This window comes from Hypomesus nipponensis, chromosome 23, assembly GCF_054491055.1.
Source record: "Hypomesus nipponensis isolate SF chromosome 23, ASM5449105v1, whole genome shotgun sequence".
NCBI lineage: Eukaryota > Metazoa > Chordata > Actinopteri > Osmeriformes > Osmeridae > Hypomesus > Hypomesus nipponensis.
Window position 1 is genome coordinate 20,598,485 of NC_140383.1, and position 27,323 is coordinate 20,625,807.

Below are 27,323 nucleotides of genomic sequence, written 5' to 3' on the forward strand. Positions count from 1 at the left end.
CGAGAGAGAGAGAGAGAGAGAGAGAGAGAGAGAGAGAGAGAGAGAGAGAGAGAGAGAGAGAGAGAGGGGGGGGGGAGATCAGGTCATTCTAACAAAAAGTTGATCAAACTAAGGAAGAACAAAAGTGACTGAGAGGGATGGAGATCATTTTGGTCATTTTCCTGCTCAGAAAGCAGCTTGGATCAGGGTGCCCAGGTGGCTCACCGGGCAAGAGTCTGTACCGCCAGGCCTTAAAGCAGAGGCCCAGGGTTCGATTCCAGCCAGGGGTCATTTGCTGCATTTGCTTCCCCTCGCTCTCTCTCCCTACTTTCCTGTCTCTCTCTCCAACTGTCTCCATAAAAAAAAAAAGTTTAAAAAGGCACCAAAAAAATTGTGATGCAAGTTTTATTTTTTATAAATGAGCTAGGATCAACTGGCTTTGGCTCAACCTCAACAGCTGGGTTCTTTTCTGACTGGCTCCAGACGGGCTCTGATCTCTTGGAGTGTTAGCAGAACAGAGAGAGATATTCAGTGAGATAGCGAGAAAGTGAGGTGCCAAACCTGTTTGATTCTGCAGAGGTCCTCCAAGGCTTTGCCACAGAGGAACGTCATGGACGTCACTTTGTTCTGTGGGTTCAACGTGAGAGTGGCATATGAGAAAGCTTTCCTGCACCACTATAAAATAATTCAAGACGTCAAGAAGGAGGTCCACCGACGTGGTTTTAGGGAATCGGTGTTACGAAGGAAGCCCTCACCCCGATGTCTCTGGAGTTGTCCACGTGGACAGACACGTAGGAGGCATTGATGCCTTTCACGCAGCTGATGGTGATGCTCTTGGTCTTGTTCTTGTCCTCGTCTCCGGACTCCCAGAAGGTCTCGGTGGAGCCGTCTGTCAGGCTGCCGATCATGGCTGGACGGCTAGACGTCTTGATGTCCACCACGCTGGTCAGGTCCTTCAGACAGGTTACCAGGCACAGCTCCTGTTCACACACACCAGACAGGAAACAACATCAAACTATGATTAGTTATGACATCATGATTCCACAAAATAAGTAGCAAGCCTACGCTAGGGTTAGGGTTAGTACTTGTATGTACTAACGTACTTGGATGTTAGTTATTCTAATAAACCCTCTTTTTAAAGTCTAGTGAAACCCAGTGTTTCCCTCCAGGTCCCCACCTGACTCATGGCCTCGTAACCTGACTGCACGCTGATGTTGAAGCTCTCCTCACTGTCTCCGTCGTCCGATTTGGACAGGATGTTGTTGATGTGGTGGAACACGTTGCTCTGGTGCAGGAACTGGTGGTCTGACTGCTTGAATTTCAGACTCCAGCACCTGGTAGAGGGGAGGGGGGTAGTGAGGGGTTAATCAATCTCCCAAAGGAGGAACCAGAGGCTAAACTGTATCAGGAGTTGGGCAATGCACTTTTTCCTCTAATATGAACACATATTTATTCCTGACATGCCTAAATACTCAACATGGTGAAATCCCAGTACAATAAGCAAACGATAATACTACTGTATCACGTTCAAACAATCCTTCACACTGAGACCGGCAAGAATCAAGTACCCGTCTTCAAGTGCCACAGTGGTCTGCCAGACTGCTGAATATTACTGCACTGTTTGCATAAAAAATAACCCAAATACCACAAATATGAAAGGCACAGGTGGGGCAGCCAGAGGTAGATGAGACTAACCACTGGCACATAACATCCACCATGCAACGTTTTACAATTCTAAAATGTAGTGGTGGAGATAGAAGGTATAATGGCTTGCAAAAACTTGTTTTAGTACCTTCTAGACCTCAGGTAAATGATGACACATATTGAGGAAATCTCTGGGCCAATGAGTAATTAGCTTTTGAAAACACAAAACGGCCCGAGTGTTAAACACACTCGGTTTCTGGTTTTCAAAAGAACAGGATCTGGAGACGGTTTGGGAGACAGGAAGACCGTACCTGAGGGCCATCTGCTGCAGGGAGCTGCCGCTAGGAAGTGACATCATGAGGTCAGAGATGGTCTGGAGGAGGCGGTGGAAAGTGTGGGGGAGGGGGTGGGCGGCCTCCCCAGCGATCACGATATCTGACAGAGGGTGCTCGCATACACCCAGGTCCCTCTCCTGGGGGGGGGGGGGGGAAGACGGAGTTTTAAATTAAAAAAATGTCAAGCTATGTGGCTTCAAAGAGTTAATCGGCAATAACAGAGACTATAAAAAAACTAAAGCCTTAATCGGGCCCTGTGCCCCAGCTAATAAAGACTTCAGGTGCCTTGAGTGTTGAACCAAGTGAACTCGTTCCTCACCTGTTCCACATTCTCCTTGTTCCCTTTGTTCTCCTCCTCCTCCTCTTCCTCCGGCTCAAAGGGCGAGGGTGTGAGCGAGGCCACAAAGTGCCACAAGATGTCGTGTAGGGAGGTTGTCTGGATCACGTTGCACAGAAGCCAGTTGAACGCCTGATCGGGGGAGACAAAAGTTCCCATGTAAACAGAAGATACAACCACAATTTCTTGGGTTCTACAACTTGACATTATAGGCGCACGGTTGACCGGGAAAATAAAACCTACGATGAGTAAAACAGGAAACACTGAAAAGAAAGTGGACTGTCTATAACTGTCGACCAGGGGAAGTCAGAGAGAGGCTGCAGGGACTCACCTCCATGGCGAATACCCGGCAAGCGGATTTCCTGAGGGCGTGCCTCATGGCCACCTCCAGACCCTCCAGGTCGTGGTGCTGGATGACGAAGGCGAGGACGGGCCACTGGAAGTTCCTCTCCCCCTTGCTGAGCGAGCCGTGGGCCGAGATGAGACGTGACAGCTCCGGGGACGGGTGACGCAGCAGAGAGGAGCCCACTTCTGGAGGGGGGGGGGGGAACGGACGGAAGAGGAGGGGGACAACATTACGTACTTCAGCTTACAATGTCACCTAGTAAACCAGTGGGACAACCGGGTGCTATGGGTAGGCATTTTACAATTTGATTATTATTATCAGTTGTTTTGGGGTTTTGTTATATGGTTTTTGGGCACAAGGGGCACACCTCACTCAGGCAGTATGTTTGAGGCAGGTCATTGTGGTTAGGGAAAGCTGACTAGGAGATATACACTACAGAAATATTTTTCAGAGCAAGTGAAGCCAGAGGGGGGTACAGTCACACACAGACTAACTATGTTCTTTGTTGTATCAATGGATTCAACCTCCAACCCCCAAAATGGAACCTGTTCGAAATATGAACTTTCATTTGCATGTGTACAGCCAGTCATTTATACTGCGTTAGTGGTGTCAAATGAGGTGGAAATTACAATAGGTTGTAAGATCTACTGTCAGGTGGCTGAGCGGTTAGGGAATCAGGCTAGTAATCTGAAGGTTGCCAGTTCGATTCCAGGCCGTGCCAAATGACGATGTGTCCTTGGGCAAGGCACTTCACCCTACTTGCCTCGGGGGGAATGTCCCTGTACTTACTGTAAGTCGCTCTGGACAAGAGCGTCTGCTAAATGACTCAATGCAAATGTACTGTGCAAGAGAATAACCCTAATCCTACCTGCGTCCCCACTGTGGACCCTGCGCCGGGGCACGGCCTTCACCCTGGCCGGGGAGGCCGAGTGCTGCTTGTCGTACTCTGAGGCCACCACTGAGTACGACCTCTGGAACACGGTACGCTTGGCCGTGTCGCTGTCTGTGATGGGACTGGTCTCCAGACTGGGGAGATACACATCCCCCAAAACTACAAGTTAGTACAGAAATTGCACATTGGTATTGTTTTCTCTGAGACTTAGATGGATTATGTGGCCTTTTGTGACACTGATTGTGTAAAAAGGACTCGATTTTGATCACATTTGACGAGTCGGGTATGGCATTGTACACCAGCACATTAGCTGCTTGGCTTGTCAATATGGATTTGGACATTTGGAAGACATTGGCAAAGAACCAGAAAGCACCTGGGGGGCATGGATTTCATGTTGCTCTCTGGCTCCTCGAACACGTTGGGGCAGGCGTCTGGCGTGACGGAGATGTAGGGCGCGGGGACGGAGGTGGAGCGCAGGTACCTCATCTCGTCCTGGAACAGATTATCGTCCTGGTAGCTCCCGAAGTTCTCCGTGTGTTGCCTGGGGAAACCACGGGGAGGACGGTGACTCGGAGGAACGAACATTCAACTGTTTCTTAGATTCGATCAAATGTATTATGATTATGAAATTTGACCTTTTTTAATAATAATCCTCAACTTTACATAGTAGTTAACCTCTTTTGCTAAAACTCAGCCTTTTCCTTGTCTTTCTGTAAACTAATGCTGTATGAAACTTCATCTCTGTTACCTGGCCAGCGTCTGGAGGTAGAGGCAGCCAATCTTGTTGGGCAGCTCGTCGGAGACGCCCTCCTTGAGGCAGGGCAGCTGAGAGTGCAGGGGCCTGGTCGGGTGGTGGCACAGCAGGCTGGGCTGGGCCGCGCTGCTCAGGGACAGCAGGAACAGGGCGTTGGCACGGATGACCTGGTGGGCCTCCATGGTGGGCAGAGCCCGGGGGGTCTTCACCTGCAAGGGCTTCCTCCTCGACTGCTTCACCTGGAGGGGAAGAGGAGGCGGCAAGAACAGGTTGTGGTAAGGGGGTGAGAGGAAAACACCAATACTTGGCATACAAGGAGACAAAGAGAGACACATGGAACGAAACAAACAAAGAGAGAGATCGACAGTTGCATAACAGGTGCAGAGACTGCAGTCTGACCTTCTCTCTGGCAGCTGTCTGCTTCTCCCTCAGGTACTTCTCCCTGCAGCGGTCACACACCAGGTACCAGGTGCTGCCTCCGATGCCCCCATCTCCACAGTTTCCCGCCCAACCTCCGCAGAAGTGGCCGATACTGTTGTAACCCTGGCCTCCGGCATAGCGCCCACAGCCTGATGCACACACACACACACGCACAAACGTACAAAGGAGGGAAGAGGTTATGGCCAGGTACACTACACTCTCAAAAGTCTAATTTTGATATAAGCCTCCCCCCGGAACCGCAAAATGTATGAGCAGGGTCTTAACCTGGGTGAGCTTGTCTCATGTGGTAGGTGACGGGGTAAGGGTGAGACTCCCCACAGAGCTCGCATATGGTGTCCTTCTCAGGCCCGCCCATAGCCAGCTGAGCCATCTCCCCAAACAGGTTCCCGCGGGGACGCACCTCCGCCTTCTCCCGTTTCTTCTTCTCCTTCTTCGACTTCTTGCCGTCCTTTTCGTGCTCCTTCTTTTTCAAGATGGCGCTGGAGCCCGGGCTGGGGAAGATCATGTTCTGGGTGGCGGCTTTGATGGTGGCCATGGAGATGTCTTCCCAGAAGGCCACCAGGTGCTGGAGGGTGAGCGGGAGGATGGACTTGGCCCTCATGGTGGGGTGGGAGGTCATCTCGTAGGGCGCGGCCTCGCCTTTGCCGTCCTCGCACTTTTCGGGCAACGGTGGCTCCTTGAGCATGGAGAGGACCTTGTTCTTGTTGATGCTGCCCATCTTGGAGATGTCGGGCCCGTGGGGGGCGATGTTGAACATGTTGAGGGCGGAGGAGATCTCCAGGGAGTGCCTGTTCTTCAGCTTGTTTTCCTTCTCCTCGGCGCCCTGCCCGCCGAGCGAGCTCCGGATGGGCGCGTGCTCCTTGGTCAGCTCCGGGTTGAACTTCAGGAAGGAGGAGCAGGCCATGGCGTCGTGCACGATGCCCTCGTGCCACAGGAAGGCGGCGAAAACCGCTCGGGCGCACTCCGCCACCGAGGGCGACATGGCCTGCTTGGCCGGCTCCACCAGGCGTGTGGAGCTCTCTCCTTTGAACAGGGGACCAGATTTGTCCTTCTTGGGCCGGACGTGGCGGCTCGAGGTCTTGCGGCTGACCTTAGGGGAGGAGCGACTCTCCTGCTCCTCTTTGACGGGAGCCTTCCCGATGCTGAAGTGGACCTTCGAGGAGCCCTCGTCGGCGCTGCGCCCCTCCAGGTTCTCCTCGTTGCTCTCGTCGTTGGAGAGGAGCGCCGAGGACGAGCACACCTCCACCACCTCGCTATGGAGATCCTCCTGGGTCACGTGGGGGGACGGGGCGCGGTTCTCCACGTTGCTGCTCTCCGTGTTGCTGCTCTCCCCTCTAGGGGAGACGTCTTTAGGGGAAAGCTTGGGCTTGGGGGAGGTGGACCTGCCCCTAAGGGGCTCGGTGAGGGGAACCTTCTTCTTCCTCAAGGTGTCTGGATCCAGGGTGTACGAATCCGACTTGGACCTCTCCCTTGGCGGGTCCAGCCGGGCCTTGGACGACGGGCTGACCTTAGGGGGGAGGTTCTTGTCTGCGTGCGCCGAGGAGGAATTCTGGGAGGTGCTGGAGGGGCTGGATCTTCCTGGGGAGGAGGACAGACCCTTCTGCTTGGGAGACGTGGAGCGGGAACCAGGGTTGGGGGACTCGGCACGGAGGCCGGAAGTCCGTCCATGGCTGTCGGCTTTCAGGGCCTGAAGGGTGTTGTGGTTGGGGGAGTGGGAGCGGCTGTGGGAGTCCGACCTCAGCTTGGCCGTGTCTGACCTCAGGATCAGGGCTTCGCTGGCCGAGCGGCCCCCGTCGCTGGTCTTGCTCCGGGTCTGGTCCGAGGAGCGCCCACCGCGGCCCTCCTGCTTCGGGGAGCGGCTCTCCTGGCGGTGTTTGGAGGCAGGGGACATGGGGTACGTCCCTGACACCAGGTTCCCTCTGTCGCCTAGGGGGTTGACATAGTTAGACAGTTAGTCCCAACCACCCAGGTGCAACAGACAGCAGTAGCCCAGATAGCCTAGTCAGTCAGCTTAGTCACAACACAATTTCTGAGGGAGAAAAGAAAAGGTTTAATGGAGAAAATTATAATAAATAAAAAGCGACACCACAGAAACTGACACCACAGAAACCGATGTTAAAACATGAAAAACAATAAAAGATGTGTTTGGTATGACAATTTTTAAATAGTCACAAAAACATTGCCCGTTTCAACGTTTGTTGCTTAGTTAGTAATTTAGTAGTTTATGATTATAGACAGATGCTCTTTAACTCCTGTGTCATGACAGCCATCCTGCTGGCATGAACCATCATGGATAAGCCAGGCCTAACCCAACTCTTAACCTTATTTAGGTACAAGCCACTTCCTTTAGTTTTTAATACGGTTTATTTAACTCTACAGCCTATTCATTATATCGCCATTATATAACAGATGCGCTGTCAGACATGTGAATGAAACGTTTCTTCTTCTAAAGCTTTTATGGATTTGCTCAAGAGAGCTGTTCCAAAGCCAGGCCGTGTTGAGTCTGAAGGAGGAGTACGTGGAGCGTTTACCCACCCTTGTGCCTGACGGCCAGAGACGAGAGAGCCGAGCTGTGGCCGGCCGTGGCGGGCGCACCGCTTTTGAGCACGCGCTCACGAGAAGCGAAGCTGCGTGATGAAGCATCTACGGCGGAAAACAGCGGCAGGGTGAGCAGACAGGCACGCCAACACATGGGGGGGGAGAGAGTGGGATGACGGAGGAGGGGAGGGAGGTGGGAGAGGAGAGAGCCGAAAGAAGAGAGGGATGAAGGGAGTGGAGGAAGATTATGAAAAAAGGGACGAGAGAGATCGGGACGAAAAACGTCAGGGAACGAATACACAAGCAACAGAAAGACAGAGGAAGCAGAAAGGAAAGGAGACCGACCGAAGACCGAGACAGACGGTCAGAAAGGTTGAGAAGTCCAGGAAAGAGAGCGGAGAGAGAGGGGAACATAGAGACAGAGAGGTGACAACTGTAGTGGAACAGAGAAAGAAGACAGTCGATAAGCTGATGCATGAACTGGAAAGGGAGACAGGGTCTGGTGTTGTAGAGAGCTAACTGTCTGGTTAGAATACACTAAAACTCCATACTTATATTTTAGACCTATTCCCTTTGAAATGAAATCATGGTTTAAAGTTTACTCCTTAGCTATCAAACTATCTATATTTTAAGAGGAGGGTTAGTTGAGAAAGACAGAGAAAGCATTTTCTCTGGTGGTGTCAAGGCCCTTTTTATCGCAACCCAAGTAGCTGGCACTTACATTTGGAACGTTTTATAGCATGTACACACAATACGTTTAAGATTCTTGTTGGCTTGTTGACTATAAGGCGGCTTCATTCCCACAATTCATGATGTTGTGTTTTGACCACTGAGAAACATGGATTGGAGAAGACAGAACCGCGAGGCACCGTTTTAAATAGCCAATCCAAAGAAATGAAGAAGAAAGACGGTAAACAGTAGAGTATGAATTGTTATAAACCATCCACACTTACTAAATAGCACATGCCAAACAGCATGGAGTAAGCATTATGTATTTTAAGTGAGCAGGATGTGCTGTGGAGAAGAATTGGGACATCAACAGAGAGCAAAGAGGGGGGAAAGGAGAGAGAGAGAGAGACAGAGAGTGAGAGAGAGAGTGAGAGAGATACAGTGATGTAAAGCAGCGGTAGCAAGGCACAAAAGCAGGAAAAGGTAAGGGATGAAGACGAAAATAAACCAGAGACAAACGTAAACAAAACATAACAGCAATGTTATGCGTCATCATCAGCCCCCTGCCCCCAAAACAAAGAAAACTGGTCGAGAGCAAAGGCAAACCAAATGACAAGGAGGTTAGATAAGCTGTGGGGAGGCAGAGGACCAGCACCAAGTAAGTGTGCAAGCTTGTGCCGACACTGTCAGACCGACGGACAGACTTACTCGGAAGCTGTGGTTGCGGCTGACACAGTTGGGAGGGGGACTGCCCAAACACAAATGGGCTGTGGACAAGGGAGGAGGAGGAGGAGGAGGAGGAGGGAGGTTGGGTGGCTTGCTCATGTACGGAGGAGGAGGAGGAGGAGGAAGAGGAGGAGGAGGAGGAGGGAACAGCCGGGAGGAAGGGCCCGGGCTGAATGGTATTCAGTATGGCGCTCAACCGGTCACCTGCGAATACGGAAGACAAGGGAGAGGCTCGAGCTTAAACTATGGTCTGAGGGCAGGGAGAACAGAACAGTAAGCATTAACCATTAAGACCGTCTATTGATCAATCAGTCAATCAATCAATCATCTCCCACACAGGCAATGTCCGAGAGGGAGGGAGGGGGTTGAGAAGTGTGGAAGGGTTAGGAGGGGATTGGTGGGGAAGAAAGGGGGCAAACTATAGAGACATGGGGTTATGGGTGATGTCACAGGGTGGGTGGGGGTTGTCCGTGATTGGCTGGCCAAGTTGTGTCACATGGACAAGGTGCAGATCCCTCCCCCCCTTCCCCCAGTCCAGATGTAGACTGGCAGACGCATCAATGGCTGGCCCCATGCACACAAACAGCAGTGATTTGAAGGCATGGAGCGGTAAATGACAGTGACGAGAAGACTCATGCAGAACTTGAGGAGAAGTTAGTGACTGACCACCTGACCCTGCCTGAGGCTTCTGAAGGGTTAGGCTAGTCCTCTCGCGCTGCAACCTTGTTGGTGTGACAGTCCACTCCAGGGTGATAAATGGCATGATCCACTGGCAGCGTTCAGAGGCTAAATACGCCTGGTGACATTTTACCATCACTCATTTTCATTGGGAATCACTTGACAGACAGCTAATCCAATTCTATGCAAATGTTGCGTTTCGCCACTGTGTCATTGAGCGACAACCAACTGGCATCTATATTCATGTTTCACCACCCTTCCAAGCTATCAAAGCTGCATAGCTAGCTAGTTAGATAATTATTGCTGTGTTTGCATAATGACAGCATCACATTCCCAGTTCCAAAACTAAAACAATTCACCAACAAAGCACAAATTTGTCACTCTGTTTACTAGGGGCATCAGTGGATAAGCAACATCAGTATGGGCTGGTCAAACTAAACTAGCTAGCATAACACAGGTAGCATAACACAGCTAGCATAACACAGCTAGCATAACACAGCTAGCATAACACTGCAAGCATAACAAGGACAAATGTGCTACGTCTAACTCCACACTCACTATGGCAAAAACTAAGTGCCAGTGGATCATGGCCTTCAGACATGCAGCTACAGAGCTCATGCAGAAAAATATGTTCCACTTAAGCAACCGCAGTCAGTGGAAGAGGACGCCATTGTCTTCTAGAATCCTTGGAGCAGAAGTCTCTTACCATGTTTAAGATAACTGAAGATCCAGCTATTATGTGAATGGACCTCTCCCTTAACAGTACCATCCACAATACAGTGCAAACGTTTTGTTTTGTAAGTATATAGACATTAAAATATTTGAGGCAGGCATTCCCACTGGACAGACTGCACACAAGAAGGAGCCTGTCCGACCAAACCACATTACGCAGTCAGGTAAGTCAAAAACAAAAGAGTGGTGGATGCAGAGGGAGGGAGAAACAGGAGCACAAAACAGGGAGGTTCCATCAAAAGACAGTCGTGTCCAGATGATGTCCCGTTCAAATCATTCTGACAAAGCGAATTACAAGCGTGTGTATTAAATAAAGCGCTGATGATGATTTAATCAGGATTCAGGGTGCTTCCATCATTAATATTTGAATACAATAATAATAATAGTTATAGGACAACTGGTCATGCAACTAGTTAGGGATGAATTAACAACCACTACTTGACTCGGCCTCTCATTAATAGAAGGTGGAAAAAGAAAGAGACCAGTTCCAGCCCATTACGGTCTCCTGAAACTGATGAACAAGTGAAAACAAAATGGCTTAAACCTTGGATTTGTTTGTAAAGGGCATCTATCAACTCTCAATACTCCACTCTATACTCATCCATACTGCATGTTCCTCCCTCAAGTTTAGGAACATCAGGCTACACCAACCCATGTTCCTTTCCTTGTTGGCGTTACCTTTGTTGTTAGAAAGGCCATAGTCAAAGCCCTGGGCCCCATTGGCCCCCGTGGCCCTGTTAAAGGCCTGCACAGAGAAGGGGCTGGGAGGGGGGGTCTGAGACCCTGGATCCAGCAGGGCTTGTTCTGGAAGGAGACAGATCCTGTTAGTGGAGTCTGTACAAATAAAATAAAAACTTAAGTATTTTGACATTTAGAATTTTGAAATTGTATGTGCTTGGTTTTACCCTCGTCGTGGCGCAGGTACTGATTCCCTCCTCGGTCTCGGGCCAGAGACCAGGCCTCCCCCTCATCACTCTCACAAAACTCGACGACACTGTTCTTGTCCAGCTGGACCCAGGTGCCCTCAGAATTCACCACCTGGAGTAAACGACAACACACGACAAAGTAGACAACATTTATCTTCACAAGCAGTCCGACACAAATCCACGCATACGCAAACATCCCGTCACGCTCATTGGAAAGAAAAAGAAAATCTCAAATGTACCTTATTTCATATATATATATATATATATACACACACACATGGGTCAGTTTTGTTTCTCGAGCTTTGTCGAGTTATGAGTTTGGAGAGGAAGGGCAGACATAGCAGGAAGTGTGTTAGTGGATAATGGGGTTTGGACAGCTCAGAGTCAGACAGGGCATTTCAGAGAAGGTTCAGAGAAGGTTCTAGAATAGCATGACACACCACATCACCCAATAGAAGGCCAGGTCCAGAGGAGGCGGCACCAATCAGAGATTTGAGAGTTTAGAGGATTGAAAATAGGCTCAGAGACAAGGCAGATCCCAGAAATAAAGGTGGAAAGATTGTGTTATTTACAGTATCATGGCTTCAGCACTTCATCAATCCAAACGTCAGTATTTATTTCCTTGCAACAAACGAATAATCGATGAAAACAGATGGAAGCTAAAATTGATGTGATATACCTCAAGACAGCAAATGCTGTAGCCATTGGAGTTTGTTAAAAAGAGATCGTCAGCAGGCAAAGATAGAGGACACACAACCACAACCAAAATCCCCCCCCCCCCCCCCCCCCCTCCAAGGGAAGTTAAATCATCAAACACCACTCAATCACTTTAAACAGCAAGATAGGTCTGGGAAACATAATTTTATCCCGGTCTGTTCCCCAAGACAAAAAAAGGCGGGAAAATCTGCCAAACAAGAACTACAGCACTGTTCAAAGTGATCTAGAAAAGCTTACGTTTATTCAAGAAGTTTGCAACAGCCACATAGATAGAACGAACAGTATTGTCAGGCAGTTTTGGGGTGAAGTGCGTACCTCGCCTATGGCCTTGACCTTGTTGCCAAGTACTAACATTCCAATGGGGATACCCCTAAGGTTTGGGCAGCTTCTGATGTTGTGGCCTGACGGGCCGGTCTTCACTACCTTATAAAGGCCAGGGCCCCCACCCTGCCTCGCCCTGCTCTGCTCCCGCACAGGAGACTCGTGAGAGAGGCCGCTGCTCACCTCCTTAGCGCTCACTTCCGATTGGCCCCTGGCCTCCTGCAACGGGAAATCACATCAGGTTAGGTGAGGGAGCAAGTAAGCATACACTTCGACTAAATCAAGCAGCACTGAGTTAAAGGCAGATCCTGTGTTTTGGATCAGCCAGGAATGGTTATTCTGTGCCAGTAGGGATTGATCGAAAATGATGAAAGGACAGATTGGTTGGAAAGTCGTTATCTGCCAAAGAGCACATCTTTAGTGCTGCGAATTGCCCTTTTTCAAATATCCTAACATATTTAGACTACAGATACCACTCCCATTTGTTAATGGTGTACTGTAACCTTCATTGTATATGTTATACACAAAGTGATGAAAGTGCAGTAGCACAGAAAAACAATAGTTGTTTCTATGAAACGCACACTGAAACACACACATTTTACCTCGTGTCCTTGACACAGATGAAGCTTAGTCCTCAGTACATTACATATTAGCTGCACACTGTTTCTAGACAATGCTTTATCTGTATCTGGGAAACGATCCTGAGTGTCGATGGTTGCCCATACATCATGCTACAACACATCTTGACCGGGGAGTACCCAGTGGAGAATGGAATCCTATCAAGGGAAGTGACATCGATGCAGAGGAGCAAGTGGGACGGCTAGCGGGTCTACAGGGAGGCATGCTGTTACTGCAGTGTGACACATGAGGGCCATGTCTACCTTATCATACAATCCCTCAAGCAACTGACTGCTTCAACGTTTAAACCCCATGCAACACATAAACTCTGCCTAGGTTCCATCTTCTTGGCACGTGGCATCTCAGGCGAGCAATATCATTAGAGGACAGCCTGAAGGCCACACAGGCGGCCATCTGGGATAATCTAGACCAGTGGTTCTCAACCCTGGTCCTCAAGTTCCTGCTGTCCTACACGTTTTAGATGTTTCCCTGCTCCAACACACCCGATTCAAATGAACGGTTGTTAACAGGCTTCTGCATAACTAGATAACGACCGATTCATTTGATTCAAGAGTCTTGGAGCAGGGAAACATCTAAAACGTGCAGGACAGGGGGTACTCGAGCACCAGGGTTGAGAACCACTGGTCTAGACATCTAGTTAAGCTCAAATACATGGTAGTTGGTTACTTCTCAACTCTGTCCAAACTTCATAGGAGAGACAAACAAAAACACAAACAATCATGCAGCAGTGGTTTCACGTGAACTCCCTGGCCTCTGACTAATACATGTCAAGATCTCAGACTTTCATACAAGAACTGGGAAGTTACAGACGGATGGAGCAGCCAAGTGTTACACAGCTCTGCAGCAGACACACTCACCTGTGTTGGGAATATAGATAAGGGGGTCCACGATAAAAAGCCCATGTCCCTGACTCCTTGGCTAGCGTTAAAGACACTCTGAACGACAGAATCGGAAGACAAGTCAAGAAAGCCGGTGTTCATTTGAAAAGAGAAAAACGGGGAGGGGGGAGGAAGCGTTGATGTATTTTTTTGGAAGGTTTTGTTTTCCTGGTTTGCTTTGTGTCTTCGTTTACCGTAAAATAATATATGACTTGCTGAGCAGAGACCGAGGTGAGGGAATTTGCAGGCTGTCAGACATGTTGTGTCGAGTTGCAGTGAGGGCATTTGAAACGTGCGTTTGATTTTAGAGAATTGAACAAAGCTAGCAAATCTTGATGAATATAATTTGAATCACTCTGAAGTAGCTGTAAACGTGAAACTTAAATCATATATATAGGAAGACGTCTGGACAACAACAAAAAAAGGGGGGGGGGGAAACCTTCCCAAAAAAATGTTCCTCGAGGGATGTGGTGTGTCATGCTGTTCTGACCAGGACCGTCACACACAGAAGCCTCTGAGAACCCGAGAGCATCTCCATGCACAGGAATCGTGACGCGTCACAAGCAGAATGTCCAGATGAAGTGGTGTCAGAAGGACCCACTGTTGCTTCATGACAGAAAAACATCCACCCTTGAGTGACCGTAGACTGACTGACTGTCCATATGCTGACTGTTCGCTCAATTCCTCTTTCTTTTTTTTTTTTTACTACACTTTGAGATTAACGTTCACATCTCCAAAGTCTGCACTAGCTTCATGTAGGTCAGTCTGCTGTATCAGGTGACTGAACAGAGGTTTAAATGCCATGGAGCAAATGTCAATAGAGTGGAAAGAAACTTTAGTTTGTGTCATGCTGTAAGTGTCTGTGTGTTAGTGTAGCCATGAGTGAGAAGCCATGACCAGCAATGAGGGGAGACGTACAACTACGGCCTCCACTGACCCAGACCCAAAACATTCTACCGCTGTACGTCAATCTCTTGCATTTGTGGTTGTTGACTTCAATGACTTTCGACGTGTAATTACTAGTCAGGGTGGGGTTCTTAGGCTCATGTGGTGGTGTTGTTCTGTAATGTTTTTTCCGCCCCTCTCAGACATGGTGGCATGCCGTGAATAAGTGTTCTGCTGCCTTTTAGTGGAACAGTCTGTCAGCAAAGGCTTCCAACGTAGCCGTGCTGGACGTGTACACACTTCATGCAGTGAAATACGCCTTGTTCCTGAAAACGCGTCTCACTGGGAATGAAACAAGGTGGAGTCCTGCCTGACGAGAGTCAAACACATCGCACTGGGTAACACAAATCAAACGCGGCAAAAACAGGAGGCCTCTGTCAGCAGGCCTGTGAAGCAAATCATATTTGACCCAGGTCTGGTGTTCCGTTCAGTACCATTTCCCCCACACGAGCGGCAGAGGAGCCATTTCCATGATCCTCTTTCCAGACAGCCCATAATAACCTTCCCAGACCCGGGTCGGGACCTGGTGCTACTTACGTCGGCTGGGACAAGCAGGCTCCGGCCCAGGTGCTGGTTAAAAGACAGGCACCAGGCTTCAGTGTAGCCGTTCATGCTGGGCACGTACTTCTTAACAGTCTCATCATTCAGCCTGAGCCACACACCATCATCATTGTGGATCTATGGGAAAACAAGCAACAGGGCGAGAGCACAGCCACGCCCTCCCGTCACTATGGAAACCAAGGCAAAGGGGAGGAGGGTAAAAATAAAATAAATAAAAACCTGGCATGAGAGCACATCTCAAGGCTGCAGGGAGGGAATCGTGTGTGTGTGTGGGTGTGTGTGTGGCCGATGTCACACATCTGGGAGAGAGGACATGTGACTTGTGCCAGTTAGGAGAAAACTGGGTTGACATAAGAGAGGGGAGCTAATAGGAGCACAGTGGCATGTTGCCATTTATAAATGGATTAGACTCGTGACAGGATCAAAAGTGGTAGACAATCTCCCACATGCATCCGTGTGTTTTCAAGCACGTGCTCTCTGCAGCCTCAGAGTGTCTTGCAAACGACGACAGGCAAAGAAAACTACAAGACGGTTAAGAAGTAGAAGCAGCAAAATCACTCCAGAATGAGTCTAGATTTGGTAACAGGGTAGGTATCCAGAGAATGATACAGACGTGCTGTGTAGATTGATATCAATTCTAGATCAGCTTTAGATCCGTGGATGTACTGTAAGAATCTGTGTAACTGCCCTGACCTCGCCAATGGCAACGAACAAGTTGTACATAGTAAGAGTTGCACATGCACGGATTTAAAGTTAGACGGGTCTCAGTTGTATGTGATCGCGAATGAAAAAGAAAACGAGGAAAATAAAGACAGAGTGGGGTTTTTACTAAATGTCTACCAAAACAACAACGAAAATGTGTTTTACACGGGCTATTCTAGGGTGATAGTTTACCTCATCAATGAAAATGATGGTGCCATTGACTTGCACTATGCCTATCTGTTCGCTCTGCAGGGAGGGGTGCGTACGCACTCGCAGACCTGCGCTGTCCTTGGACACAAATTTGCGTACCTACGAGAAGCAGAGGGAGACAGGGAGACAGTGAGCCGCAGGAGCAGGGAGGAAGGGAGAAATGAAAAAAGTGAAAGACAAGCAATGAGGGAGTAGCAGGACACACACACACACACGCACACGTTCATTTGTATACATACTCCTAGTGGCAAAGCGCAACACACACACACCACACCACGACACGTGGACAAAAAACTCACTCACCTACCACACACACAAGGGACTCACAAGCAAACGTACACATACAGCGAATAATTCAAAGAAAGTGCAGGGGTGCTTCATTTTGAACAGTGTCTGAACGGGTGCATATCCAGTCTCCCACTCTTGTCTCTCCCATGCAAGACTGTCATGAGGATGGATATACAGGAGACACACACACTCAAAAAGAAGACACACAAGCCTGCTGATTCCATGAGCGCACTTTGTTGCTTGTTTCCCCACGGTCAGTTTCAGTCTCTCAAAACAACGTAAAATCAGAGAAATCACCAAAACACAACGGCTACACTGCACAAGTTATTTAACGTCAGCATGAAGCATTGGCTGCATTACATACACAACACTCCTTACGCTGCTCTGTTCCTCCTGAAAAATGTAATCTCAGAAAATGCTTGGAGATTACACGTCAAATATTCAAGACCGGCTCGGGTGGGTGGTGGACATTCATGAGAGAAGACAAGGTACGGTATCACAATATTCACACACACCAACAAGGAGACGATAGGTGGTGTTGATGGAGTACTTGGTATTAATGTCCAAGGACTTCTGGCACTCACTTTATCTATATTCAGTTTTCGCAAAGCATGAAGGGTTAGCATGAGAATGTGTACAGTGTTTCGGACATTCCTGAGATTGTTTCGAAGAAAAAAAAACCTTGTAAATCATTTAGTTAGCCCAATATTTTGTGTGTGTGTGTGTGTGTGTGTTTTTAACAGCGTGTGTTGGGTTAGTACAACAGTAGCTCAGATCATTTTCCCATGTTTTGTGTGCGTGTGTGTGTGGTGAGAGAGGGAGAGATAGGATGAGCATAGACACCTTGTTTGGTTGGGGTTCTGCCTTAGGTTTGACCATCTGAGTCCCAGGGGGTATCATGCCTTTGGGAGGGTCCTTCACCTCTACTTCCAGACCAGCATCTAGAAGTTGACAAAAGTTTAGCAAATAAAGCAAACAGATCTGCATATTTCGAAACGTAGTCAACACGTTACCTACATTAGCATGGGATCATAGGGAACTGCCTTATATATATTCTCAGTTGAACCTACAACCAGCTATTGGCTCGTTACGGGTGTTGCTCGTGTTTCATGACTCCGTTCCTTATGAGTTGTTACCTATCTCAATGCCGTCTATGGTGACGTGGATAGTGTAGAGGCCCACGGCCCCAGGGGTCCAGTTGGCACTGTAGGTCCCATCTGTGTTAGCCCGGATCAGCATGTTCTCACTGGGCCTGGGGAGGAGGCAGGGGTAACCAGCAATTATGACCATATCACTGCTCTGCTATCTATCCATTGATTATTTCCTTGCTAAACTGTTTCAAGGGGTGTGAAACACGTCTTCGTACCTCTTTGGTGTGGGAGAAGCAAAGCGGAGCTCCTCAAAGGAGTAGTTCTCATAAGCCTAATGAGTGAGGAAACACAGTTAAAAACATCAGACAGGAACAGATGACTCTTGATTACGATATGGTGACATATTGCATATGGCAAATAGTCAATAACGGTTACGCAATCATAACGCAACCACTGCAAATGCACACCTCCATTTGACTAAAGAATGTTTCCAGACTTTAATCTTTTCCCAATTCCTAATTTATTCAAATATAATAAACGTTATGCTCTCTTTTCATCTTTAACAACAAGTTTATATCTCATTACATTATTACAATAACTATTCCAACGCCGATACGGCCAAATTGAGCAATGTTGAGTGATAACGCTGACACAGTACTTGAATCTGCTTGCAGGTTTACGCTGGCTAGCTAACTAGCAGCAAGATAATATAAAGTGGGTACTTCAGCAAAAATGCAGTGAATTTGATCTACATGTTAATGAATTAACACGCTTACACTCAATCTATTGACCATGCACAACACATTTCGGTGTCCAGGTGGTCCGATACAACAATGCCATCTTTCAGAACTAGGCTGTTTAAATGCTTGTGCAGTGGAAAAGAAACTGAATCAGCAAGCTAACAAGATTAGAATATTTTAAGGGGGAATATATGTTTTTGTTCAATCTATCTTGCTTGCCGAGGCACTAATATACGGAAAGATGAGGGAAAAGTGTGCGACGTTTTTGCTCATTTCATACAATTTACCTCATAATCCCTTGACTGAATGAATATGTATTTCTGTGTCTGGCTGCATGCACCTCAAATACATGTACTGTTACACCCCTAATTATATATACATAAAGTGTGCCAGTGACCTTCATCATGGTAATGGCAATGTAGCGGGCCTCCTTGACGATCATGGGCTCATAGGTGGCCTCTAGCTTGGGCATGGGCAGGCCACCAAACGTCAAGTCTGTTCCTGAGGAAGAGGAGGCGGAGGAAGAGGATGGGCCTCCTGGGAACCGCTGCAGCTTCCTCATGTTGTCCTGCTGCAGGGTCTTCTTCTGGGACACTGGCACCGCCTTGACCTCCACCTTGGATTGGATACAACATTGTTATGAGAGCATGGTCTTAACCCGAGGTTCGAAACAAAGTTCTATCCATAGATTTGTGATATTGGCCCTGAAACATACTATTACAGTACTGTGCAGAAGTCTTAGGCACTCACAATTTTTACCATGAATAATCTTATTTTTATTTTTTTTGTCTTCTGTATTTGTGCGGTATTTTAAAAGTAAAATACGTTTTTTCAAATTAAGTTTATTAGAATGCTTTATTGTGCCTAAGACGTTTGCACAGTCCTGTATGTCTCAAGACATACTATAAGGCTGATGAGATATCCATCCATAAGACGATAGTGGATTGGCTATGGAGGACCACATGCTTATCAATCCAGTCACGATGAAAGATCGCAAGCTGGCAGAGACGTGTGACCTCTGACTGACCTTCATGTTGGGTACGTGGACCACATCTCCGTACTGGTCCTTGGTCTGTACAGCCACAGTGGCGGGCCAGCCACAGCGGATGTCATCCTTGTTCAGTATCAATGACGTTTTCTGGGGGTCGGCGTACGAGTCTGGCTGGAGCCACCTGATGGGAGAAGAGCCAAGCTGTATTGTCTGTGGTGGATACATGTATGGGTCCCGACATACCCAAGCAGTTGTTTGTGAGCGTGTGTTTTCCTGTGTGTGTGTATGTGTGTGTGTTTGTGTGTCCCCCCTACCTGGCGAGGCGCCCCCCGCTGGAGTTCTGAACACAGGTGATGAAGTCCTCGAGGAAGGAGTGCTCGTTAGTCTGCAGGTGCAGGGGCAGGTTCCCCTCCAGGGCCTCTAGGATGGTGGGGGAATGGGACAGGGCCAGACCCTTCCCGAGAATCCCCGAGTGGGACTTGCACACCTGCAGAGAAGCCTCCTCCAGGATCTCAAGGTCCTCCTCCAGTTCATTTCCTGTAGAAAACAGTAGCAATACAGATGCATTAAGGTGAAGGATTGTTGTTTCGGTGGAAGACCTAGGTTCTTCACCGGAGATCCTTCTTACCTATGGGCAGAGCCAGGTCTTTCTTCATTAGAGCAGCAGCACACACACTGCCCAGGTAGGCCAGCTCCTTCTCCAGCTGAATTATACCCTGAAACACACCATTAGTGAATATTGAATGACGCTATATTGATATAAAATCAAAAATGTGCACAAGGTTAGACTTTAAGCCTATTCTTCCTTTTACCTCATCTTGTCCTGGATTGAACTCGTATCCCACGGCGACACACTTAAAGCCGTAGAAACAGGCTTTTTCGTCTTTCACATAATCAGAGGCGGTTTCCAAGGAGAACAGAGCCTCGTTGCCTAGAGACACAAGGAGGAAACATGGGAGCCAGTGATATTAACAGGAGAAAGGATCGACAGAGAAACAACAGCCAGTCATTGTGGGACTGGAAGACTCCAGCCTGGCTACTTCTATGAATGATAAATGTCTCTGGCGTTTAAAATCTCATTCTTCAAGGGTATTACTGGAGTGTAACAAAAACTTCAGTAGATTTGGGTCACGTGTTGTCAATATACCCAAACATGTTCTGATGTTGATTTTTTTAAAGGCAGGAATCTTTGTGTGTCAGTGTGTGTCTGTGGGTCTTTTATCTCAACATCCAGTTGTGGAGGAATTCTGGGATTTCTTATGTGATCATGTTCATCACAATCAGTTAGCCAGCTGTTGCCTTACAATATGTTCATGTCTTACTATTCATTCACATGTGTTTTTACTGTAACCTATTGTGTTCTGATGACAGTCAGGGGTCTATGATGTAGAATCCGCCTGATTGAAAAACAGACACGTGCTGACTGCATGTTTTCTTAGTTTTTTCTTTCTACAAACAATTGTCAGACTTTCATGTCTCAGAGAGACTTTGCTCATACCGCTGTGCCTGAACTGTCCATTTTTTATGTTAAGGTGTTTGTTAAACTCTCTCTCCAATCAGCTCTTAATACTTATGAACCCAGAAACCAAACCGACTGTCACACCGTTCTGGTTGACAAACAGGAGTTTCTTCCACAACTGTCGTCGTCACAGAGCATCGTATGAAGCTTGGCAGGTATAATGCTCGGGACCCAAAGGAAGTGAAGCTGTTTGGAGAAGTTTTTCTTGAGATATAAATAAGAACGCGTTTGACACCATGTCGAGCTGCACTAAGCGATGGAGCAATCATTCACTCCGAAATGGCCTCTTTCCGCTAGGTAGGATACTTAAACTCATGTCAGGATGTCAGAGTCACTCAGTTTGCCGGATCACAAAAGTATTTCATTCAAACAGGCATTGCACGAGTAAAGGCATCGACGGACCAAAAATGTATATATATATATCTCAATACTCACCAGGCAGTACCAGGACGCTGGTGGGCCAGCCAGTCGCCCCAGAGAACTTCTTGAGCTCGGTCCAGGTGTTGATGGTGTCGTGGACCAGGGGCTTGGAACTCAGGCTGGACAGTTGCAGCGAGCGACTGGGGATGAGGAGGCGGAGGACGTCCTCGGGCTGGGCGGTGCCGCACTGGGCGTCGAACTCTATGGTGGTCCAGCGCACACAGTCTGGGAAGCACACCTGGGAGGGGGGGGGGGGGTGAGAGGAAGAGGGATGGGGAAAAAACAGAAAAACTCAATTCAAACCAGAAATGGCATCAGCCTGCCTGACCAGACCTACCCCACAGACATACAAGGTGCACCAGACAGTGTGTGGATGCCATACCCTGTACTGAGTGACTCCAGCCTGCTTGTAAGGGTGGTCGCTCTCTATCAAGGAATAGTGGCTGGAGGTAGTGCAAGCGGATAGGCCCTGCTCTGGCTGGTTGCCGGTGGTGCTGTCCGTAGATTGGTTGGGGTTGAAAGCGGGCGGGGCATATTTCTGGTTGAGGGCGGAGACAGCAGGAAGCAACTCCTGGACCAGACCAAACACTTCCACTGCAGCCTGATGAGGACGGAAACATTTGAATCTTTTATATTACGGTTGAAAGTCCTGCTTAATTAGAAGTAACTAAATGTTATTTACAGTCCACAGTATACAAATCAAGGCCACATGACCCTAAAGGCTGGTTTTACAAGACCCAAATCTTAGAAAGGTAAACCTAAAAATGACATGACTCAGGTGAAGGGCTTAGTGTGTTAGACTACCACCCTGTTACAGTGCAGAGGCCATGCAGGCTGAGCTAGGGGATACACGGGGTCTCTCACCTTGGGGACGGAGGCAGCCACGGGGCCGATGTAGGCCAGGATCAGGGGCAGCAGCATGGAGAACAGGCTGGAGGAGCTAAGCAACTCTGGGATGTCCTCGGCTGGAAACACACACATTCATACAAAAACACACGCGTATCAAATATGGATCCTCTCAGTGTTCCAATCTCTCTCGCTCTCTCGCTCTCTCGCTCTCTCACTCTCTCACTCTCTCACTCTCTCACTCTCTCACTCTCTCACTCTCTCACTCTCTCACTCACACATTAGGGTCTCCAAACCTGTCCTTGGAGTGCTGTTATGTACCCGATCAACCAGCTGATTATTCAAATTAGCTGTGCTAGTTAAGTGTTGGAGCAAAATCCTGCAAGAAGGTAACTCTCCAGGAACAGGGTTGGAGGCGCCTGCTCTAGTTTGAATTGCTATTCTTGTGGGGACTGTTTACCGAACAAGCCTAAAACCGCAATCTTTAATTTAATTCTAACCATAGACCCCCTTAAAAAAAACTAGAAATAGGAATTATAACTAAATAAAGACCAAAAAAAACTAGTTGGAAATACTTGAAAACATTTTTTCCCCCTTTTCTTGAGTTGAGTTCTGGTCCCCACAAGAACAGCAAAACAAATACACACACACAAACACACTGTGTTGTGTCTGTGTTGTGGTGGTTACCGTCCACAGCGAAGGCCCGATGCAGGAGGTCCTTGGCTGCCCTGACGACGGCGCTGACCACAGACAAGGAGCGGCTGCAGTTCTTGTCTTCCTCGTTAGCCTTGCTGAGCAGTTGGGACTGGAGATCCCCATCGTACTCACTCCTACAGACACACATACAGTCAGTCAGTAAGACGGACAGACAGAGATACCAACTGCCTCCACCTTTTTGCATTTGTGTGTTGAAGAGTGAGTATGTGCCAACTGGCTTTAAATTAAGGTGTTTGTCTGTGTGTTACTGTGTTTGTGTGTGTGTGTGTGTGTACCTATAGTAGAGTATCTGTGGTATCTGTCCCCTGGTCTGGTTGGTTCCGTTGCTGCTCAGGCTGCAGGTGCTGAAGGTGATGGACACCCCGTCGGAACACAGCACCGTGCTAATCCCTCCGTCCCCATTGGCTGTGCGGCTGCCGTAGTTACGCAGGCGGACGGCATACTTCACGCCCTCCTGCAAGGCGGTGAACACAACGGTCAGACACCACACAGCCGGCCCGAATTGCATGGAGATGTAAGACGCGAGAGACGGGGACAGGTGCGGTCGCGGGCGGGCACCTTGAGAGGCACAGCCTTGTCCAGGCGGATCTCGGCGATGTCGCTGGGGGAATCGTCTGTGCTGTAGGTGCCCTTCACCAGCTCCAGAGAGGTCCACCTGTGAGAGTGGGTCGAGTCCCCCGGGTGCTCAGTCTGCGCCTGGGGAGCAGGGACAGGTATGTGGAGGGTTAAGATGGGGGGGGGGGGAAACCCCAAAACTCCGCGATGCCAATTTAGCCATAAAACAATTCGGCGAGATACTCGGAGCAACGACCCCACCACAAAACCAGCCCGACTCTGATCGCCCTTACGTCATCGGCGAGCACCTCCAGCTCGTACTCGTGGATGCCCCCGCCCCCGTAGACGCAGAATCCCACCAGCACCACGCCGGGCTTGTCCACCGTCATGCAGATGGCGTCCGGCGAGCCGTTGCCCGTGTTCCAGCTCCGCCCCTGGCTTGTTTTGGTGAAGCGGTTGGGGGTGGACTTGACCGAGTGGAGTGAGTTCAGACCATCCACCTGGGGAGGTCATGGAGAGATTGTCATGAGGGGGAGCAGTGTACAAATAAACATTTGTGAATAGGTGAGCTTAGATTCAGCCTTGTACGTGAACGTTTTGTTTTTTGTTTTTCCTCGACCGTGAGGAGCGAGGTCATCCCATCTACCTGAGGGAGGGGGGGGACATACAGTACAAAGTAGCTTGAATCAGCTAACGTCATGCTACTAGCTGAGGGATTTTGAATAGTAGAAGAGGTGATACATGAGAAATATGATCCAGGCCAAAAGCCTGTTAGGAAAAACTGGATGGATGTGTGACCGCAATGGACATCTTGTAACTAAAGAGCGCAGGGCCCATTGGCGGCAAACACTTCTATATTCATTTCTCATGAGAACCAAAGCTCCATCGCTTGGTGCAGCTCAACAAGGGACAAACACATTTTTATATTTATCTGTCTCAAACCGCTCATCAAAACAACGTCAAGTGAAACTGCACATCCTTGCGTCTTGAGTTTTTTTGTGAGCTACAGACCCACACATATCCCTTCACTCATAGTTAGATAACACCAACAACCGCCACAAGTTGAACATAATGATCAACATCAGCTGGCCGGTCTTCCATCATCATTATATCCAGACAAAGGATGAGAGCATCCATCATGCACCTTACTCACCACATCAAGACAAGAACAGCCCAGGGAGGGGATTGCTCAGTAGGTGTGTGTGTGCACGTGTGTGTGTGTGCACGTGTGTTTCACCAGGATGTGTGAAGCACACCTGTCATATAGAGCCAGCCAGCAGAGAGAGCTAAGTGACCGCTACAGGGCAGGATATCCAGATCCTTCAGAAAGGAACGAACGCTTCCTTGACGCTGTCGGTGACACATGGGGGACAAAAAAAAAAGTGTGGAGGGCTGCGGCCCGTTGCCATGATGATCCGTTGGCGATGTCAAGGCAACAAACGAAAATATAATGTGAAAAATACAAATTCAGCGCGTGAACTTGGGGAAAGAAGGTAGATGTCAAGTCTGACTTTTGTAAAAAGATTACTTCACACTGAGATGTGTCCCCTATTATGTGATGTCACCACCACACAGCCCTCACCATAGATCTGGATAATACCTGACTGCATTCCCTTATGATTGGAGGGTTTGATTCAATTTGAACTTCCATTATTCCAGGAATAGAACCAGATTTGATTGAGGATTTGCTTACAGTGTAAACGTCTGTGGGTAATGTGTGTGCACTTGTGTGTGTGTGAAAGAGTGAGAGAGAGCCAGAGAGAGAGCCAGAGAGAGAGCCAGAGAGAGAGCGAGAGAGAGAACAAAGAGAAGCGAGACAAGAGAGGGGAGAGACCAAGTTGTCCCCCTTTATGAAAACGGTCACTATTACACCCAGACCTTGAGGAGTAGGGCGTGGATGGGATACAGGAGCTGCTACACCTGTAGAGTTCAAACACGCATCTATCATCGCATCCCCCTTATTTGCCATCTTCATTGCTGCCACACCCCCCCTCAACATCCCTATCCTCTAGAGAACTGACGCTAGGCTCTTCAACCTCAACATCAAGAAGACCCAGGTTCTACATCACCCTTCATCTACTCAGTCCACCATCAAAGTGGACAACATCACTCTGGAGAACATTGACTACTTCCCATACCTCGGCAAACATCTTTCTTCAAAAGCTGATATTGATTCTGAAGTCAACCCTCACCTGACTTGTGCCAGTGGAGCCAAGATCGAAAGGCTCAATCAAAACTCCTGAAGCCTCATTTATAAAAATGTGCACATTTAAGTCCAAAAGTAGCATACAGGTGACGCACAAAAATATTCTGATTTATAACACAGTGCGCATGCTCAAACTTTGGCACATGTGGGATAATGTCTTGTCCCACCCCTTTAAAAGTCCCATGACATGAAAACTTCACTTTAGGAGGTTATTTAAGATTAATATGAGTTCCCCTAGCCTGCCTTTGGTCCCCCAGTGGCTAGAAATTTCAATAGGTGTAAACCAAGCCCTGGGTGTTCTTCTCCACCTTTGAAAAAATGAAGGCTGAAACGCTCGGTTTTGGAAATCCCCCTATTGTGACGTTACAATAGGGAAGGTTACCTCCCCCTTTCTCTGCTTTGCCCGCACCAAAGAACTTATATTGCTTCTAAACTCTTTGCCCGCACAGAAAATTTGGCCCACCCATTAAAAAATGAGCTACGACCATGCGAGCGTGACATTGTTTTTTCCTCGAGACATCATGGCTTGCAAACTACCGAAACATGGCAGTTAGCCCGGCCTCTTTCTGCCTCATAGCATTTAAAGCTACAGACACAGAAACGGCACGTCCTGAGGAGAGCTCATTGTGGGACTGCTCGTAGTGCCTGTAATTCTGCTGAATTTAGCGAAAAAGACTTCAGATACAGTATCAGGGGACCACTAAGGCCTATATAAAGGCATCCAAAAACAGCATGTCATGGGGTCTATAACACATAAATGGTGCATAAATAATCAGTGAAACATCCCAAATTCAAAGCCAAACTGAAATCTTCATTACCCGGATTGTAACTCAATGCCAGTTGTGCACGCAGTGCGGCACCACAAACATGTAAGTAACTGTGCCGACTGAAGCATCGAACATGGCATTAACTTAGTTTGTCATGCTGTTCATCTTATTATTAATGGAATACATTTCAGAACGTGCAAGTAGGCCTATTGTTTAATAATCACAGATCTGACTAAATATGATTCCCAAGACATATTTGAGGGGTTCTTTTGCAAAAACAAATATCTCCATTTGTATTTACTATGCTAAATGTTTTTTTGTTTTGTGTGTGTGCACTCTCACAGTCACTGAATGAGGGAAATCCTCATTCAGATTATAATATCCTCAATTAATGTTACACATCGGTAGGCCTAGGCTATCAATTTAAAAAAAGGTCTAGAGTTTCATCCTTCTGCAGTTTCTCATTTCTCAAGTTGATGTGCGCATGCATCTGACTCTGATCTGACTGTCCATGAACGACTGCAAGCTCATGTCAAGTATGCTTAAAAAGTGGGGTAGGCCTTCTTTTGTGCCTGCGCAACATTTATGACTGGCTGAGCGGTTAGGGAATCGGGCTATTAATCAGAAGTTTGCCGGTTTGATTCCCAGCCATGCGAAATGACATTGTGTCCTTGGGCAAGGCTTTTTCACCCTACTTGCCTCAGGGGGAATGTCCCTGTACTTACTGTAAGTCGCTCTGGATAAGAGCGTCTGCTAAATGACTGAATGTAAATGACTGAAGCCCCCTGGTCTACAGGGCTGCATCACCACCACAATAATGCAGCCGATGGATAGGCCACTGTCTCATTCATATCCAACACGTCTCCCCAAACAGATCCCATACTCTCAGCTGAGCTGAAAGAAGGCCATCGAGCCACAGGCAGGCTAAATAAACATTTACAAGGATCAATAAAGACCACTTTGAAGAAATTGTTGTACTCGCTGTGATTTTTTTAAGTTTTTTTACTGTTGCTTGCTTTTCTACAGGTACACTTGCACTTATAGCGATTCATGTTGTTTAATTGTAACTTGCTTAACGACATGCTCTTATGGTTCTTCCCTTGGGCACTTATTTTTGGTTGTTCACAATATGTGCTTCATGTTTCGGCTACCCGCAATATTTTTGGGGCTATCTTGTTGTTATTATCAGTGACCTATGCACTGAGTAAAGCTC

General features: G+C 48.0%; 1 protein-coding gene across 13 annotated transcripts in view; it reads right to left on the reverse strand.

Moving 5' to 3' along the window:
• mycbp2 (MYC binding protein 2) overlaps window positions 1-27,323 on the reverse strand; it is a 78,990-nt gene that overhangs the window by 9,654 nt on the left and 42,013 nt on the right. For 4 of the 13 annotated variants that reach the window (XM_084688179.1, XM_084688175.1, XM_084688176.1 and 1 more), the window contains 32 exons: window positions 23,431-23,637; window positions 23,141-23,278; window positions 22,858-23,036; window positions 22,553-22,695; window positions 21,884-21,984; window positions 21,402-21,620; window positions 21,035-21,257; window positions 19,893-20,011; window positions 19,709-19,796; window positions 19,395-19,617; window positions 19,117-19,261; window positions 18,487-18,705; window positions 17,625-17,680; window positions 17,395-17,510; window positions 17,102-17,199; window positions 15,953-16,069; window positions 15,035-15,175; window positions 12,030-12,254; window positions 10,977-11,109; window positions 10,750-10,875; window positions 8,644-8,865; window positions 4,993-6,654; window positions 4,687-4,856; window positions 4,282-4,526; window positions 3,907-4,074; window positions 3,510-3,667; window positions 2,627-2,826; window positions 2,278-2,427; window positions 1,935-2,095; window positions 1,157-1,313; window positions 735-959; window positions 541-606 (listed from right to left, as the gene is read on the reverse strand). In XM_084688179.1, the coding sequence (XP_084544305.1) occupies window positions 541-606; window positions 735-959; window positions 1,157-1,313; window positions 1,935-2,095; window positions 2,278-2,427; window positions 2,627-2,826; window positions 3,510-3,667; window positions 3,907-4,074; window positions 4,282-4,526; window positions 4,687-4,856; window positions 4,993-6,654; window positions 8,644-8,865; window positions 10,750-10,875; window positions 10,977-11,109; window positions 12,030-12,254; window positions 15,035-15,175; window positions 15,953-16,069; window positions 17,102-17,199; window positions 17,395-17,510; window positions 17,625-17,680; window positions 18,487-18,705; window positions 19,117-19,261; window positions 19,395-19,617; window positions 19,709-19,796; window positions 19,893-20,011; window positions 21,035-21,257; window positions 21,402-21,620; window positions 21,884-21,984; window positions 22,553-22,695; window positions 22,858-23,036; window positions 23,141-23,278; window positions 23,431-23,637 (6,600 nt within the window). Of the gene's footprint in view, window positions 1-204; window positions 328-540; window positions 607-734; window positions 960-1,156; window positions 1,314-1,934; window positions 2,096-2,277; window positions 2,428-2,626; window positions 2,827-3,509; window positions 3,668-3,906; window positions 4,075-4,281; window positions 4,527-4,686; window positions 4,857-4,992; window positions 6,655-7,263; window positions 7,372-8,643; window positions 8,866-10,749; window positions 10,876-10,976; window positions 11,110-12,029; window positions 12,255-13,531; window positions 13,610-15,034; window positions 15,176-15,952; window positions 16,070-17,101; window positions 17,200-17,394; window positions 17,511-17,624; window positions 17,681-18,486; window positions 18,706-19,116; window positions 19,262-19,394; window positions 19,618-19,708; window positions 19,797-19,892; window positions 20,012-21,034; window positions 21,258-21,401; window positions 21,621-21,883; window positions 21,985-22,552; window positions 22,696-22,857; window positions 23,037-23,140; window positions 23,279-23,430; window positions 23,638-27,323 lie in introns of all 13 variants that reach the window. The other 9 variants (XM_084688183.1, XR_014741559.1, XM_084688184.1 and 6 more) reach the window with 9 other exon arrangements.